The 13,705-nt window shown below is 38.9% G+C and overlaps 1 protein-coding gene across 5 annotated transcripts in view; it reads left to right on the plus strand.

Moving 5' to 3' along the window:
- Window positions 1–4,463: 4,463 nt before the first annotated feature.
- The window catches only part of MMS22L (MMS22 like, DNA repair protein), a 91,016-nt gene continuing 81,774 nt past the window's right edge, over window positions 4,464–13,705 (plus strand). For 4 of the 5 annotated variants that reach the window (XM_040060276.1, XM_040060280.1, XM_040060283.2 and 1 more), the window contains exons 1-4: window positions 4,642–4,765; window positions 5,856–6,048; window positions 8,075–8,200; window positions 11,352–11,404. In XM_040060276.1, the coding sequence (XP_039916210.1) occupies window positions 5,870–6,048; window positions 8,075–8,200; window positions 11,352–11,404 (358 nt within the window). In that variant the 5' untranslated portion in view covers window positions 4,642–4,765; window positions 5,856–5,869. Of the gene's footprint in view, window positions 4,542–4,641; window positions 4,766–5,855; window positions 6,049–8,074; window positions 8,201–11,351; window positions 11,405–13,705 lie in introns of those variants that run through there. The other variant, XM_040060277.2, reaches the window with a different exon arrangement.

The raw sequence follows: 13,705 nt of genomic DNA on the forward strand, positions 1-13,705 counted from the left end.
CAAATCTGTAGGCATGTGTTCACTTAAAAAGACAACTTTTATTGATCGTGGCTTTGAATGAAGAGTTGGGGGGCAGGTATGATGCCTTTTGGGAATAAACTTCAATTGTATGATTCCATGCTGAAGTGACTGAAGAAATGTAACCGTGTAGTGACCCACTTGCTGTGGGATCTTTACTTGGAAGGAAAGTCTTTTTCTGGAAAAGACCAAATCAAATTCTTCATGTATACAATCACTTGGACTCTGATATGATCTATGAATCACCTAGCTACATTGATCCAGTGCAGCTTCTTTATTCAACAGTTTCATGATAACAACTTTCAGGACTGGACTATATACAACTGTCTGTACAGCCAGGATTAGGATTATCCACAGCATACAGGATTTTGCTTGTTAAGGGGAATTACTTAGTAACACATCCCATGGCCTTGAGGCCAGACAACAGTAGCAACAGCTGCTAATAACACTGAATTCCAGATGTAGAGTCTGCTGAAAAATTTAAAGGAATTAGTTTTAGAATGTTTTGCTTTAAAAATCTAGATGAACCCCAGATTCTTATTCTCATATCTCTACTATTAAGTGGGGATCTTTAGTGTTTTCCTTGTTTGTTTTTAATTTAAGTCTAAAACTTTTTGCTGACAGATCAACTTCAATAATTAAAATCACAATCTTGCACAAAGGCCACAAGTCTTTGGAGAGTTGACAGTAAGTAAAGAACCTTCTCTAGTTATTTTGTTTCCAATAAAAATGTCTGATTAATGGGAGAACATGGGACAAATGTATAGCTCCCAGTCTGATTAGCAACTAAGTATGGAAAAACTATATTTTTCCAGCTTCATTTCAATATTCTTGCTTATTATTCTGTAATAAGCAGCATGTAGAAGTAGGAAAGTTACATAGTCATACGTATTCCCTACACTTAAATCACTTGATCTAACATCAGGTAAATGATCCAAGGGAGAAAGAACAAACCTGTGTCACGGTTCATCTTTTGGACGATGAGAACTAAACAGTTAGAAAAGAAAGTTTTTAAAATGTATAAAGATCATGACAGCTGAAATAGGTACAACAGCAATATAGGGAGTATCAGGTGTTCTCAAAGTTTCTACACATAACAAAGCTCCCATTCAAAACATCGTAATTTGACGAAGTTACGAACGTCAGTGCTTCAAATGAAATCCTTTAAAACACATCTCACCTATACATGACCGCTCTCTGAGAGTGTGTACATTACTGCCCTTTTCACAACCACTGCAAAGAGGCACCAAACGCAGCTCCGCCTCTGCCCTCGGATGAGTAAAGTTGCCAGAAGCACGGTCCCGGAGCGCAAGGAGCCCCCGGGTTGCCCCTTCGGGCTGTCCGCGGCGTACTCACCATGGCGGGCTAGTTTTGAAGACTTTCTTCCCCTCCCCCTGCACCTACGCACAATGAGGGAGAACGGAGAGCAGTTTCAGCATTAAATTTGAACTTCCCTGCTTTTGTTAGCATGAGTCACCACCTTAACATTATCTCAGCTGTAGACTTTTATCTGTGAATATCTAAGCCCTGTCTTGTGGAAAACTAATTACTGAGCCACTGAGAGGCTTCATAATGTCCTGCATTTAAGTCCTGAACGTCATACATAATGCATAGGAAGCAGTCGCTGCACTCTGATTACAGAACACTGTCATTAAGAGAGCAAATTAAAGATGTGAATAATTCACTGGCTGAGCTTATTGTCAGTGCTGCATTGTGAAATTAGAATTTCTAATAAGTACTGCAATTTTTTTAACCCAATTAACACAGAGAACATCTTGAGTCTGATTAGTACAATAAAAATTATTACCTTATTCTTTTGCTTCACAACAGCCAAATTAAATACTGTACTTAATTATGCAGCATTCATCGCTTCTGTGCTAGAAATAATAATAATAAAAAAATTCTCACTATCGCTTTAATAAGACTTCCAGTATTTAGAGTGCAACTGAAAAATAGAGCATATGAATCTCCTGCACAATTTCTTATCACAAAGTTACTGGCCTTTTTTTTTTTTTTTTTTTTTTAAACAGTCTTTGAAAATAGGGTTTAATATCAGCAGCCGACCATGATGTCACTGCTGAAGTCTTCTCTGGAAACAAAAAGGTATTCAAAAAAAATACCACAAAACGACCCTTCTGAACAAGCTCTGAATATATATTGTGAATTAACTTTCTGTGGGTTGATGTGAAGGCAAGGGAAAAAAAAAAAAAAAAAAAAAAAAAAAAGCATTACCACTCACTGCCTTGAAATCGAATATACAAATGTACAAACACAGAAATGTGTGTATACACACACACACACACACACACACACACACACATATAGGTTGTTTCAGAAAAGATGCTTAGGAAATATACTAGGAAATAAAACAAGCTCGATAAGCTCTCTTACCTCAGTTCCCTCTTGGCATGGGATAGATAACATCCTTTCATCCCAGAAAGGAGAAAAGTCCAATTCAACATCCAGCATGTTGATTTTTCCCCACACGATGCCTGCTGCCATGTTAAATAAAGAAAATGATCACTGAGGATGCAGCTTTTGTCTCCAAATATTTGAATACTGCCTTTTAGTGACAAGGACCCCAGGAACCTTCGCACATCTGGCAGCAGACACCACTGGCTGCAGCTGCTGCAATGGGATTTTTCCTCAACCCTATTTCATTTCGAGCTCCTTTTTCTTCCCCATCCTGAGGAAGTTTAATCACCAAGCATGGCTGGGGAAAAAAAAAGAGAAGGGAAAAAAAAAAAAAAAAAAAAAAAAAACAAGAAAAAAAAAAAAAGAAGAAAGGTGGCATTGCAATCACAAGCTTTCTTGGTTTTGTCCTAGAGACAGGGACTGCAGCAACCACCTTGCATCTTTGTCTAGTTATTTTAGCATGTGCGTGCAAGAGGGGAGGAAAAAAAAAGACTGAAAATTATTCAGGCATAATGCAATAGACATAAAGAGACAAAAAGACAAGGAGAGAAAGAGAGGGGAAGAGAAAGAGGGAGAGTGAGGGAGGGAGAGGAAACAGAAAGACTAAGAGAGGGAGAGGGGGCTGTCAGTGCAGATAAATCTGCATATGGAAATCAGGGTTATCCTGGGTACAGTTTTATTTAACCATGATGTACTGTTTTTTTAATTAGACAGGAATTTAAAGAAGGAAATGAGAGATTCTTACAGACACAGGAGCAAACGAAGCATTTTAAATCACAGCAAAGCTTTCAGAGCAGGCTGTAGCAGCAACAGCAAAACTTTTTATAGCAACTTTCTTACTAGAAGGAAGTTTCATGCACGGCTGCTGTTTTGACCCAAAATTCAGACAAAACTGGAAAAGCATTCATTTTGAAATGATATTAAACTACAGCAATCCAAAATAAAACAACACTTTTTTAAAAAAAGGTCCAGAAGCCACTAGGTACACAGTAAGCTTTTTAAACTAAGTTATGTCAAGCACAGGTTTTAGGACTTTTGCTCTGGCCCCCGCCCATTCTGTGGTGACTGTCACACCCTATGGAGATGCTGCAGTAAATGCTAGGAGTGATACCTAGCTTGAATTTCAAATGCACTAAATGCCACTTCCCAAGTTTGATGAGAATTGTGTGCATTTTGGGGATACGAGCATTACCTGACAGACATAGGAAGGTTGGATCTGGACCTGTAAGGCATCAGAAAAGACCAGGAGAACCTCATGCCCATCTCTGCGAGGGAGCATGGAAATGAGTGAAGTGAAAAGACTGAGGAGAAGGGAAATGCGGTTCAGGTAAAGTCCAGACAAGAAAGACATCAGAGAACAGTAGAGGACAGTTGCAGTACAATAGAACTTAGAGGAAAGATAGAGCAAGACTATTTATAACAGCATGTAGTGACAGGACAAGGGGGAATGGGTTCACCTTAAAAGAGAGTAGATTTAGATTAGGTATTAGGAAAAAAACTCTTTACTGTGAGGATGGTGAGGCACTGGAACAAGTCTGACAGTGATGTTTTGAATGCCCCATCCCTGGAGGCGTTCTAGCCCAGGGTGGATGAGGCTCTGAACAACCTGGTTCAGTTGAAGCCACCACAGGCGGGTTGGAAGTAGGTGATCCTTAAAGTCCCTTCCAACCCAAGCCATTCTACGATTCCATGATTCTGTGAGCACAAGGGAGGCAGCTGAACAGCAGCGGCAAGATGGTGGCGTTCACGCGCGAGGTGGCCAGAAACCACTTGCGGTGGCTGGCCCGGCAAGGGACGTCCAGACGAACAGGGAAACCCGACGGCCTCTCCTCCCTGGGAGGAGCGGCGGGCGGCGCTCCGCCCCGGGGTGGGCGGGGAGGGACGGGGAGGGGAAGGGGGAGGGAGAGGGCGGGAGCGGGGCCGGCGCTGCCGCGCCGGGAAGGAGGCGGAGCGGGAGGAGGAAGCGCGGCCGGGGCGGGGCGGCCGGCGGCCAATGGGCGCCTTGGCGCCTGCGCAGTGCGCGGGTGGCGGCGGCGCGCGGGCCGTACGGAAAGGGCCCGGGCGCGGAAGAGCGGCGGCGGCCCGGGCGGCGCGCAGCTACCGGGCAGGTACGGCCGGAGTCCCTCTGCGGCCGGCCCGGGGCCGGCCCGGCGGGGAAGCGCCCCCGGGCAGAGGGCGGCGGCGCGGGGCCGAGGTGTTACACGCGCGGGTGGTGATCGCGGGCGCCCCGGCGGCCCACCGTGCTGCGCCCGGCGGCTCCCGCCGCTTTGCAGCTCCTGCCCGCGGGTTGCTGCCGCCTGGAAGGTTCTGCTTGGAGGACAAGGAAGTTGAGGTGGTTAAAGTCCTTAATTGTTTCCGCTGCATCGGGGGTGTGGTAGGCAAGTACGGAACTGATGGGACTTATGGCCGGGAAGAGCTGCCCTCTTATGTAACTGTTCCCCCAGGGTTTTCTATCGCGTGGGGCGATTTTGATACCCCGAACTGAACAGGCTTTCCTTAGGAGCTCTTGTGGTTGAGAGCATTCCCTTCAGCTGCCTCACCAGCTGTGCCAACACCCGTACACAGGGCCCTGCTGTAAACTGGAGCACACTAGTCGTTGTTTCCCTACTTGCACAGCCGCCTGCTCCGCGGGAATGTGAATGGATGTGAGAAAGCAGAACAGAAACTGTTTTCTTCTCTTTTTTTCCCTTGAGCTTATTTTTTAGTTAAGTCTCCATTACCAACCTCTAGCCATGGTGTATACTAGTTTCTGCGAGAACCGTGTCAAAATCTACCAGAAACGAAGTTGAAAACTTTAATTTAGAGTTATATTGTTTGCATCTTTTTATACAACTCTCTGACACCCGTTGCCTAGTTCTGCTCTTTCAGTATATTTTATCAAATACAAATACACTAATATTAACTCTACAGTGAACTTCTTTTGGACGTGGCAATCCTTCTTTGGTTTTGTTTCTTTTTTTCCAGATTCTTAGGCAGTTAATTTTTTTTTTTTTTTTTTAAATTTATTTATTTAACATATTGGGACCCTATAATACATGATGTATTCCGTAGCATAGCTGCTCTGGTAGCTTTGTAATGCATTCCTGCTTTGTGTTATAAACTGCTGCTAGTCTAACCTCATCACTAATTATTTTAGAGTGCTAAACCAGAAGAAAATGTAATTAGTTGGGTTCTTTTTAAGTCACTGATGTGTATTCTTGAAGAAGTTCTGTCTGATGAGGAAGATGTGGTGATTTGCACAAAGTGGCAGAATTGCATGACAGGGCGTGTGACCATGACTGCTCTTCTTGGTGGTGTCTCTCAGCTTTTACTTCAATGTTACAGTTGGTCAGATCTCACTTGAAGGATGATGTGGAGCTGTAACAATGAGAAATTTATTTGAAGAAATGCTATGAGTATTTTTGTATTTTTTTATTTTCTAGGCCAGGTGAAAACAATGGAGGATGACTTTGGGGCTTCCTCCACGTCCCCATTTCTCACTGAAAGCTTGGAGCTGGCGATGGAAGTGGAGGATGAGTACTCAAGGCCATCTTGCTTTTCTTGTGCTTTTGACAGCCAAAATGGAGGGAGAAGGTTCTCTGCAGAGTCTTATTTAGCACATGGGTCTCTTAAGAGGTATGGGATCTTTTTGAATTACAAATATAAAAGCCTTCTAAGATGTTCTTTCCATTCATGTTTGGTGCCTTTGAATGCTGACAGGTTTCCAAATCAGTTTGTTCTTCAGCTCTTTTCATCCTGAAGTCAACTTGGTGGTACCAAAGTGGGAAGGGCTGTTGTGTTGATAAACAGCTTTGAACAGTGCTCTAGATGCAGTTCTTAGCTTTTTGAACTTACTTTTAAGATACTGTAATGGACATTTACAAGTCTGTTAGGATAATTCAAAACTGTCCTGTTAGGCTGCAGCATCTGAGATCACTTAAATTTCTGAAGAGGCTTCAGCACTGCTTTTCCCACTCATGTGGTCTGTTAATTGCTGGGGTTGGCCCTAGTAGCTTTAAGACCATCTTTCTCAAAGCTTCACCCTTGCATGCATTTTGATTTAAGGTTCTGAACTCAATGGCATAGCAAATAATTATTTTCTGTGAGATTCTAAAATGTCATTTTGGTTTAGTTATCTGCTTTATTGTCTGCCATTCAGCTTAGTTTTCTGTGCTGCTGCTTGTCTTACAGGTGTTGCCTTGTTTTTCCTACAGAAGCCTAATCTCTCTGTCTGTCCATCCTCCTGCCAGGCTTTGTATTTTGTGTTGGTAGTTTTTTTCCCACAGTGTTTTCCATAAAGACTTAAGGGGGGGTTCCACTGCACCTCCCTCTTTCTCTGCCATATTTATCATATATTTTAGTTGCATCAGAGCACATTCATTGAAATTTACATGAAGTAGATTATCAAGAGATCCTGTATCTGCATGAAATTGTCAGTAGTGGATTCCACACTGACAGAGAAACATTTCACCTGAAATAGTTTGTCATTAAAACTCTTGTTTTAATGTATGTAGATAGTCACTATAGTTGTGATAACACTGTTCTTCTACTGTGTATTTATGTTGTCTACCTGGATTGCAAAGTCCTAGAAAAGCCTCCAGGTGAGGCACCCTTCTGTCTTCGTTGCTTGGAACTAGAGTAGCTGGATTAAATTTCTAGAAGCTTCAAAACAGTCTGGTGTTCATAATGATACCAAGTGAACTAAGGGGTTATGGGAGGTTGAGCCAATTCAGCAGATGCTCTTTTTGCCTCTGAGAATGAAATTGGGAATAGTGCATAGTTCAAGCAGAATATGAATTTGGTGTGTAATGTAATGGAAACCAAATGCTTGCCCAGTATATATTTTTAATTTTTAAAATAAAATTTTAAAATTTTTACATATTAGAGAATTGAGCTTCATCTATGTGGGATTATTTTACAAAACGCAGTGGGAAAACTGAAATAATTTACTCTGCTGTTATGCAGTTTGCTGTGATTTTTTTTTAATTCCTGTTAATGAAACATTTCTTTATTTGCAAAATTATAATATTTTAACAATGAAGTTGTCTGATTTTTCTCCATTTTGAGTAAAATGGTAGTTCTGGTGTTATTTAATTTTTCTTTAGCAAGAGCAAAGGGTAATTATGGCCTATTATTAACTTAAGTTATAATTATAAGGTCCCATTTTGACCCTCATCTGTTCTTCTGCCTAAAAGTGAGCTTTTAGCAGTATGTTCAGTGTAAATATTATTAAATGTATGTAAACGAATAAATGTATGTTCTAGCATTAGTTACTAGGTATATAGTGTCCCTTGAGACAGATGCCAAGCATACAGAGCAGTGTGTTATCTTTCTTAGCAGCCTCCTCTCTTCACAGTCTGTATGTTATGTCTCAGCCCCTTTGCAAGTATGAAAATACTTCAAGTGCATAACCTGTTAGTTTTTGTTTCCAAAATATACTGTGTCCTGTGACTATATCCTGTTCTTAAGCTTTTGAAGCTAGGAGTTGTCATTTCTATAGATCATATTGCTGTAAAAGGTACAACTGTCTTTGAGACATCTGCCATGTACATGTTGCTGATAAATTCAGAAAGTATTTGTGGTACATTGACCAGCTGTGAATATTGTACTCAATAGGTTTGCTGTGGGAAAATGTATGAATATTGTTGGCTCTATTTTTCAGGGTTTTGCTGAGACTAGATCCTTCTCCAAATGACTATGAAGAAAATACAGTGGAATTGTTTGGCTTTCAGTGGGTTACTGAAATGGCATTAGTTGAATCCTGTGGATTTCTCTTTGGATTACTTAGGTATGATAACATTGTATTTTATAATTAATCCACTTCTGTAATTATACCTACTGCAAGGGTGTAACAAACTTTTCACATTTTCAAAAGTAACATCATAAAAGACTGTTGGCTGTTCAGTGCATCTAAAAAAGATGAATGCGGTCTGTTTAATGCTCCAGTAAGTGATGGATAAGACACAGATGGAATTGCAGGAAGAAGTACATTGTGTCACGGATTCTTAATATTATGTGACTTATTATTAAGTTTGAGTAGTGTGATGCATATCTTAGGCATCACTGGATAAAAAAAAAATTAAGTATGGTTATTGCAGCAGAGTGTTGGGGTTAATTTAGAAGGCTCTAGCTTCAGAATTATATGAATAGACTATGTAATATTTCCTTGAATGAGATTGTGCTACCCATATAATTGAAGTTGTCTTTTGAAGATTTTCAGTTCTTTTTTGTGCATAAAGGAAAGTGGAGGTTAAAAATCAAATACTATAAATGCTGGATGCAGTGCTTTCTTCAATTGTTTGGATTAGGATAGCTTCAGCAATCTCTTCATATACAGTTACTCAGTGTTTGACTAATTCAATGTAGATGCTTAATCTGGTCAATGCAAATACACAGATCACTGATAATCCTCTTTGCTACTGATAATCCTCAGGATGTACAGCACTTACAGAGAGTGGATGGGAGAGGAGCTTTTGTATGATTTCACAAATATGTGTGATGTATTACATCATTCCTTTCATTACAGTGGATTCTTCCATCCCTTTAGGGTGTGACTAAGGGCATGATGTGCAACATGATTGATAGGGTCTGGCTTATTGGAACATGATGACACAGATGACTGGAAGTGTATTAAAACCACTATTATTTAGTTTTGCTTTTTTGATGCAAACTTTGATCTCAGTGTGTTTTTAAAAAAAACCCCAAAGTGATAAACGGGGAGATAGGAGTACAATTAAGTTAAGTTTCAATGTTTAGTCTGATTTTTTAACTTTCATTATATAAAATCACTGGGCAGTGACACAGGAATGTTGAATTAAATGGCTGTTTTTAAAGGTTTTTCCCTGTAATGTAAATTGCTCTGTAATTGTAAGAAAGATGAATATAAGGCATAATGTATTTTATTGTGGTTTTTAAGCTATTTAAGCTGTACATGCTTTAAAACCTACTGCCCTGGTAGGAAGAATGGATTTCAGCTAACTCTTGGCCGAGTAGTTGGTTGCTGAGTTGTCTTTTGGTCTGACATCACCTCTGCAAAGGGTGATGTCTCTGCAAAGATATTAAATTTATTTGTTCATAAAATGGAACAGTTGCATTTATAGACCAGTTGACCACTGAAAGGTGAAAAACTCCTTTTTCCACTGTGGAAATTAAATATGTTAAGTACAAGTTACAATAGTTTTTGAGCATAGGGTGGCTGTAAATAGTTAAATTTATGAAGTACAGTTAATATCTATGTTTACATAAATGCTTACAGAAAGCTGGTCTCTTTTAATGTCTTGAGATTATACTTAATATAATTAAAAATTATTTACAGTTTTTAATATTATAATAAGTCATAGTGTACTGCAGAACTGCAAGTTAAAATAGTAACTGCATAGTAAAAAGTCTTATTTATGGGTTTTCATGTGATAGAAGTGTGAGTCAAAGTGAATGAGGCTATGTAACCATTTAAGTGGGTATATTAAGATAATATATCTTTGATTATTAAACAGAAGTACCAATTTAACTGTTGGAATGTGTATTTGCAAATCAAATGATTTAATGGTTAACAGCTATGAGGATCAATCCTTGAGGTACAAGTACACATTGAAATTAAAATTATTTATTTAAATAATGATATTTTTATTTTTCTTGTGTCCAGTTAGTGCTTTAATTTTTTCAGCCCACTGTATTTTGTCTTTGTCAATTCACCAGAGTATTTGTCTTTTTTTTTTTTCTGTGAGACTTCTTTCTGTTACCTTCCTTCTCTGTACTCCATTCTCAACAGCCCTGTTTCATAAAGCATTTCTGCTTCAGATTTTCTTCCTTTTTACATGGTTGAGAACCTTGAAAAATCCAGGCAGAAATTCAGCTTTGATTTCTGAACAAAAAATCTCTACATCCCACCTAAATGATGGAAGGTAGCTGACATGGCTTTATCCAAGAAAGCAAGAAAGAGCTAAGGGAGATCATTTTACTGTGTGTTTAAACTTTAATATGCAAGTTACAACCTGTAGTTTTGAGTCTTTTAGGTGCTTCCTAGTTTTCAGGGTTGTTTTCATAAGTAGATTTAATTTGTCTTAGACCCAAGTAGCCTATTTTAGAATCCTTCAGTAGTTATTGCTTTGACTGCATAAGAAATGAGGCAGAAAGCTCCCTCCTCAATTTATGCAGTATTTTCTTTCAAAAGACTGACACAGTTGTGCTTTTCATACATTCAATTTAGTACTGCTTTACCTCTGTGGACATTCTACTGGAAGACCACTTGCAAGTAACAGTTGTTACAGAATATGGCCAAGTATTTACCTGTGTTACAGCTTTTATTAAAATATTCATTTGCAGTGGCACTTAACTTCTTTAAAAATGCTCCCTTTCCTCCCCAAAACGGAATTGAATTTTAACTTTTCTAAAGACACCCACTTTTACTCTACTGAATTTGTTGCTGTTTATGCTTTGTGCTGGAGTTAAGGAGCTGACCACCCTAAGCAGGAGAAGCTGCTGACAGCATGTACTAATGCAAATTCACAAGTGGATTAATGTAGTGTGTACTGAGTGTTAGCCCCACGAGGGATAACTTTTAGGTTTATTCTGTGGTCAAATATGAAGTGGAGTTATGTTTGTGGAAAGATCACTTGCAGGGAATGGCTTTTGGGGGTTTTTGTCTGTATTGTTTTTTGCCTTCCCCAATATTTAGCCAATTGTTGTAGGGCTCTTTTCTTACTGTGTTTAATGATTTATAAACATCCAAAAAGTCTATTCAATGTCATCCGTTCACATTTTGATATGTCCATTGCCTTCCACTAAAGCTCTTTTCTAAGTTACATTTCTGTAAGCTTTTTCAGAACTACAAAGCAAGAAACACCTCTTACCTTTCTCTGTTCTATTTTGAGCTTACTAAAGTGAAGCAAAACAACTTTTACCTATATAAATACCATAAATCTTTGTATTCCTTTAATTAGGCAACAGATATACAGACTGGAAAACCTAGTACAAATGGGTTCATCTGATTTTGGTAAGTTTTACAAATTTAATTTGACATTGCAATAGGCAACTGACTACCTTTCATTAAAGAAGTAAATTCTCACAAATCACACTTGTGCTTTGACTGAGGGATTTTGGAGTGTGCCTCAGAACAGCATATAAGCAGCATAAAACTGCAGTAAGTGTAGAAATATAGGCAACCAACGAGGTAAGATAGTATGGATATACTGGAAGTGTTGGGAGTCAGTTTGGAAACAGATTTGCCTGTATGGTAGATGCACAGGGCAATCCTTAGTGGGGCATTTTGCATTAATTTGACTTGAGATAAGGTGTCACCCCTAGAGCAGAATTTGGCAAAACTATTAACTTTTGATTAAAACCAGAAAATTTCATCAAACATCCCAACAATTATTTTAGTTACAAAGGTAGTGGCTTGGAATTTTTTTCAGTGTTCCATTGGCTTACATTTAAACAAGTTAGTTATATTTGCTTAGTTTAGAGTTATTTGCAAACTTAGTTTATCTTTGCAGTAGGATTGATGAAACAGGATCACTACAAAATGCTTTGTTTGAATTAAATACTGAGGCATGAGAAGCAGCATATTTCTGAAGGATTATTGCAGCCTTGGGCTTATTGTAAGTTGAAGGCTGAATTACTTAGCAAGTTGAGAAGTTCAGTAATTACTCAGAAATAAACTGTCTATAGTGTCTTCTCATTACAGATAACGCGCTAGTGTTCTATGTGTGACTATTTTTACACATTACTATTATTTTTTTTGTATTGCCATGTTCTGCCTTTTAAATCATTGATGTAAATTTATCATCAAGCATCTTTCATAAGCAGTTATTGATAGTATCCAAAAAAAGCTTTTTTTTTTACATAAATGAAAATAGCCTGTTTTAAATTACATTTGAATTTTTATATTGTAGCTGGACATCAAGAAAGTGTTCTATAGTTGGGGGTTTTTTTCCACTTAAATTTAAGCACCTTCTTGGTTGTCTTCTCTTCTTTGTATCCTATGCTTCTACTTTTCAATTAAGCTAGTAAACTGAAGAACTTGAATTTTGTGCTTTGCACCAAGCTTTCTTTCTGAATCAGAACAAGTCACTGATTTAGCTGTGACTCAGTTCCCCCTTTATAGGAGTGGGCTAGTGGTAGAAGGGTGTCATGAGGATTGAAGTATTTTAAATGGTCAGGCAGGTTGGTTATCACTCATGTCTTGAATGTGCTGTCACCACTGTTTAAAACCCCAGTTAAGAGTTCAGTAAATCTATGTTGTACTGTGTGTTTATATAGATATCAATATTGTACATTAAATTTTGTTTCCTATCTTGAGCATTGGAGACTTTGTACTGAGAACTGTGCAACGAAGAAGGCATGTAAAAATACTGTAATACAAAAATTTGCTTAAACAGAACTTCTGAGAATTTAGGATACAGTAATTGTTATTGCTACAAATCAGCAGTCATATCTATAAATGATTACTTTAAGAGCATCAGTTTACTCTATTCAACTTGTGGTTCATTACTGTGGCAGAAGCTATGGTTTCTGGTGTGGTGCAGGTAGGCTGCACAGTGGAATATTCTGCTGCTTTTACCAGTTGATTTGCTTTGCCTACTGAGTGTTGTTGCTCAAAAGATGTTGAGATAGGCATGTATACACAAAGCTTTACTTTTGGGGTCTGTAACAAGTGACATATATGAACTTCCAGGTTAACTGGTAAGGAGATGGGGAAAACAAAAGGGAGAGTGAGAGCAAGATTAAAAAAAAGGGAGGATACCCCAGTGGTCAGCTGGGGAGAGAAGCAAGGAGAACTGTTTTTCCCTGGCTGTGCAGTCTAGTAGTGTGGTAGGTGACAAAGAGTTTTTGCCATGCATCTCTAGTGTGATGCACTTTTGTTTGGCTCTGCTCAAGGTCCTCATTTGATGCTTGCATTGAAGATGCTCTGAATAATCAGGTACATGTGTTCTAATCGGGTACGTGTGTTGCAGGCTGACTGCTAAGCTTTTGCAGATATATATATTATTGGGCAGTAGTTATTTGGTATTTGAATTACTATATTTTGTTTGTTATGCATTAAGTTTTGTCTATCTCTAATATAAGCTGAAAGGCAAGTGTAGAATAAATAAGGAGTGATTCTCACACAGTGGCAATAACTTCCAGTGAACCTCTGCTCTAATAGGGGTGTTTGAGCTTGCAGGTGCAAGGTGAGGATGGTAACACCCTGAGAACAACAGCTTCAGAGAAGCAAGGAAAGGAGGCATATAGCCAGAATAACTACCTGAAGAGATACCGAGCTGCAAATGAAAGTCAAGATTGTGAATGGATGGCT

This window comes from Hirundo rustica, chromosome 3, assembly GCF_015227805.2.
Source record: "Hirundo rustica isolate bHirRus1 chromosome 3, bHirRus1.pri.v3, whole genome shotgun sequence".
In the NCBI taxonomy this organism is placed as follows: domain Eukaryota; kingdom Metazoa; phylum Chordata; class Aves; order Passeriformes; family Hirundinidae; genus Hirundo; species Hirundo rustica.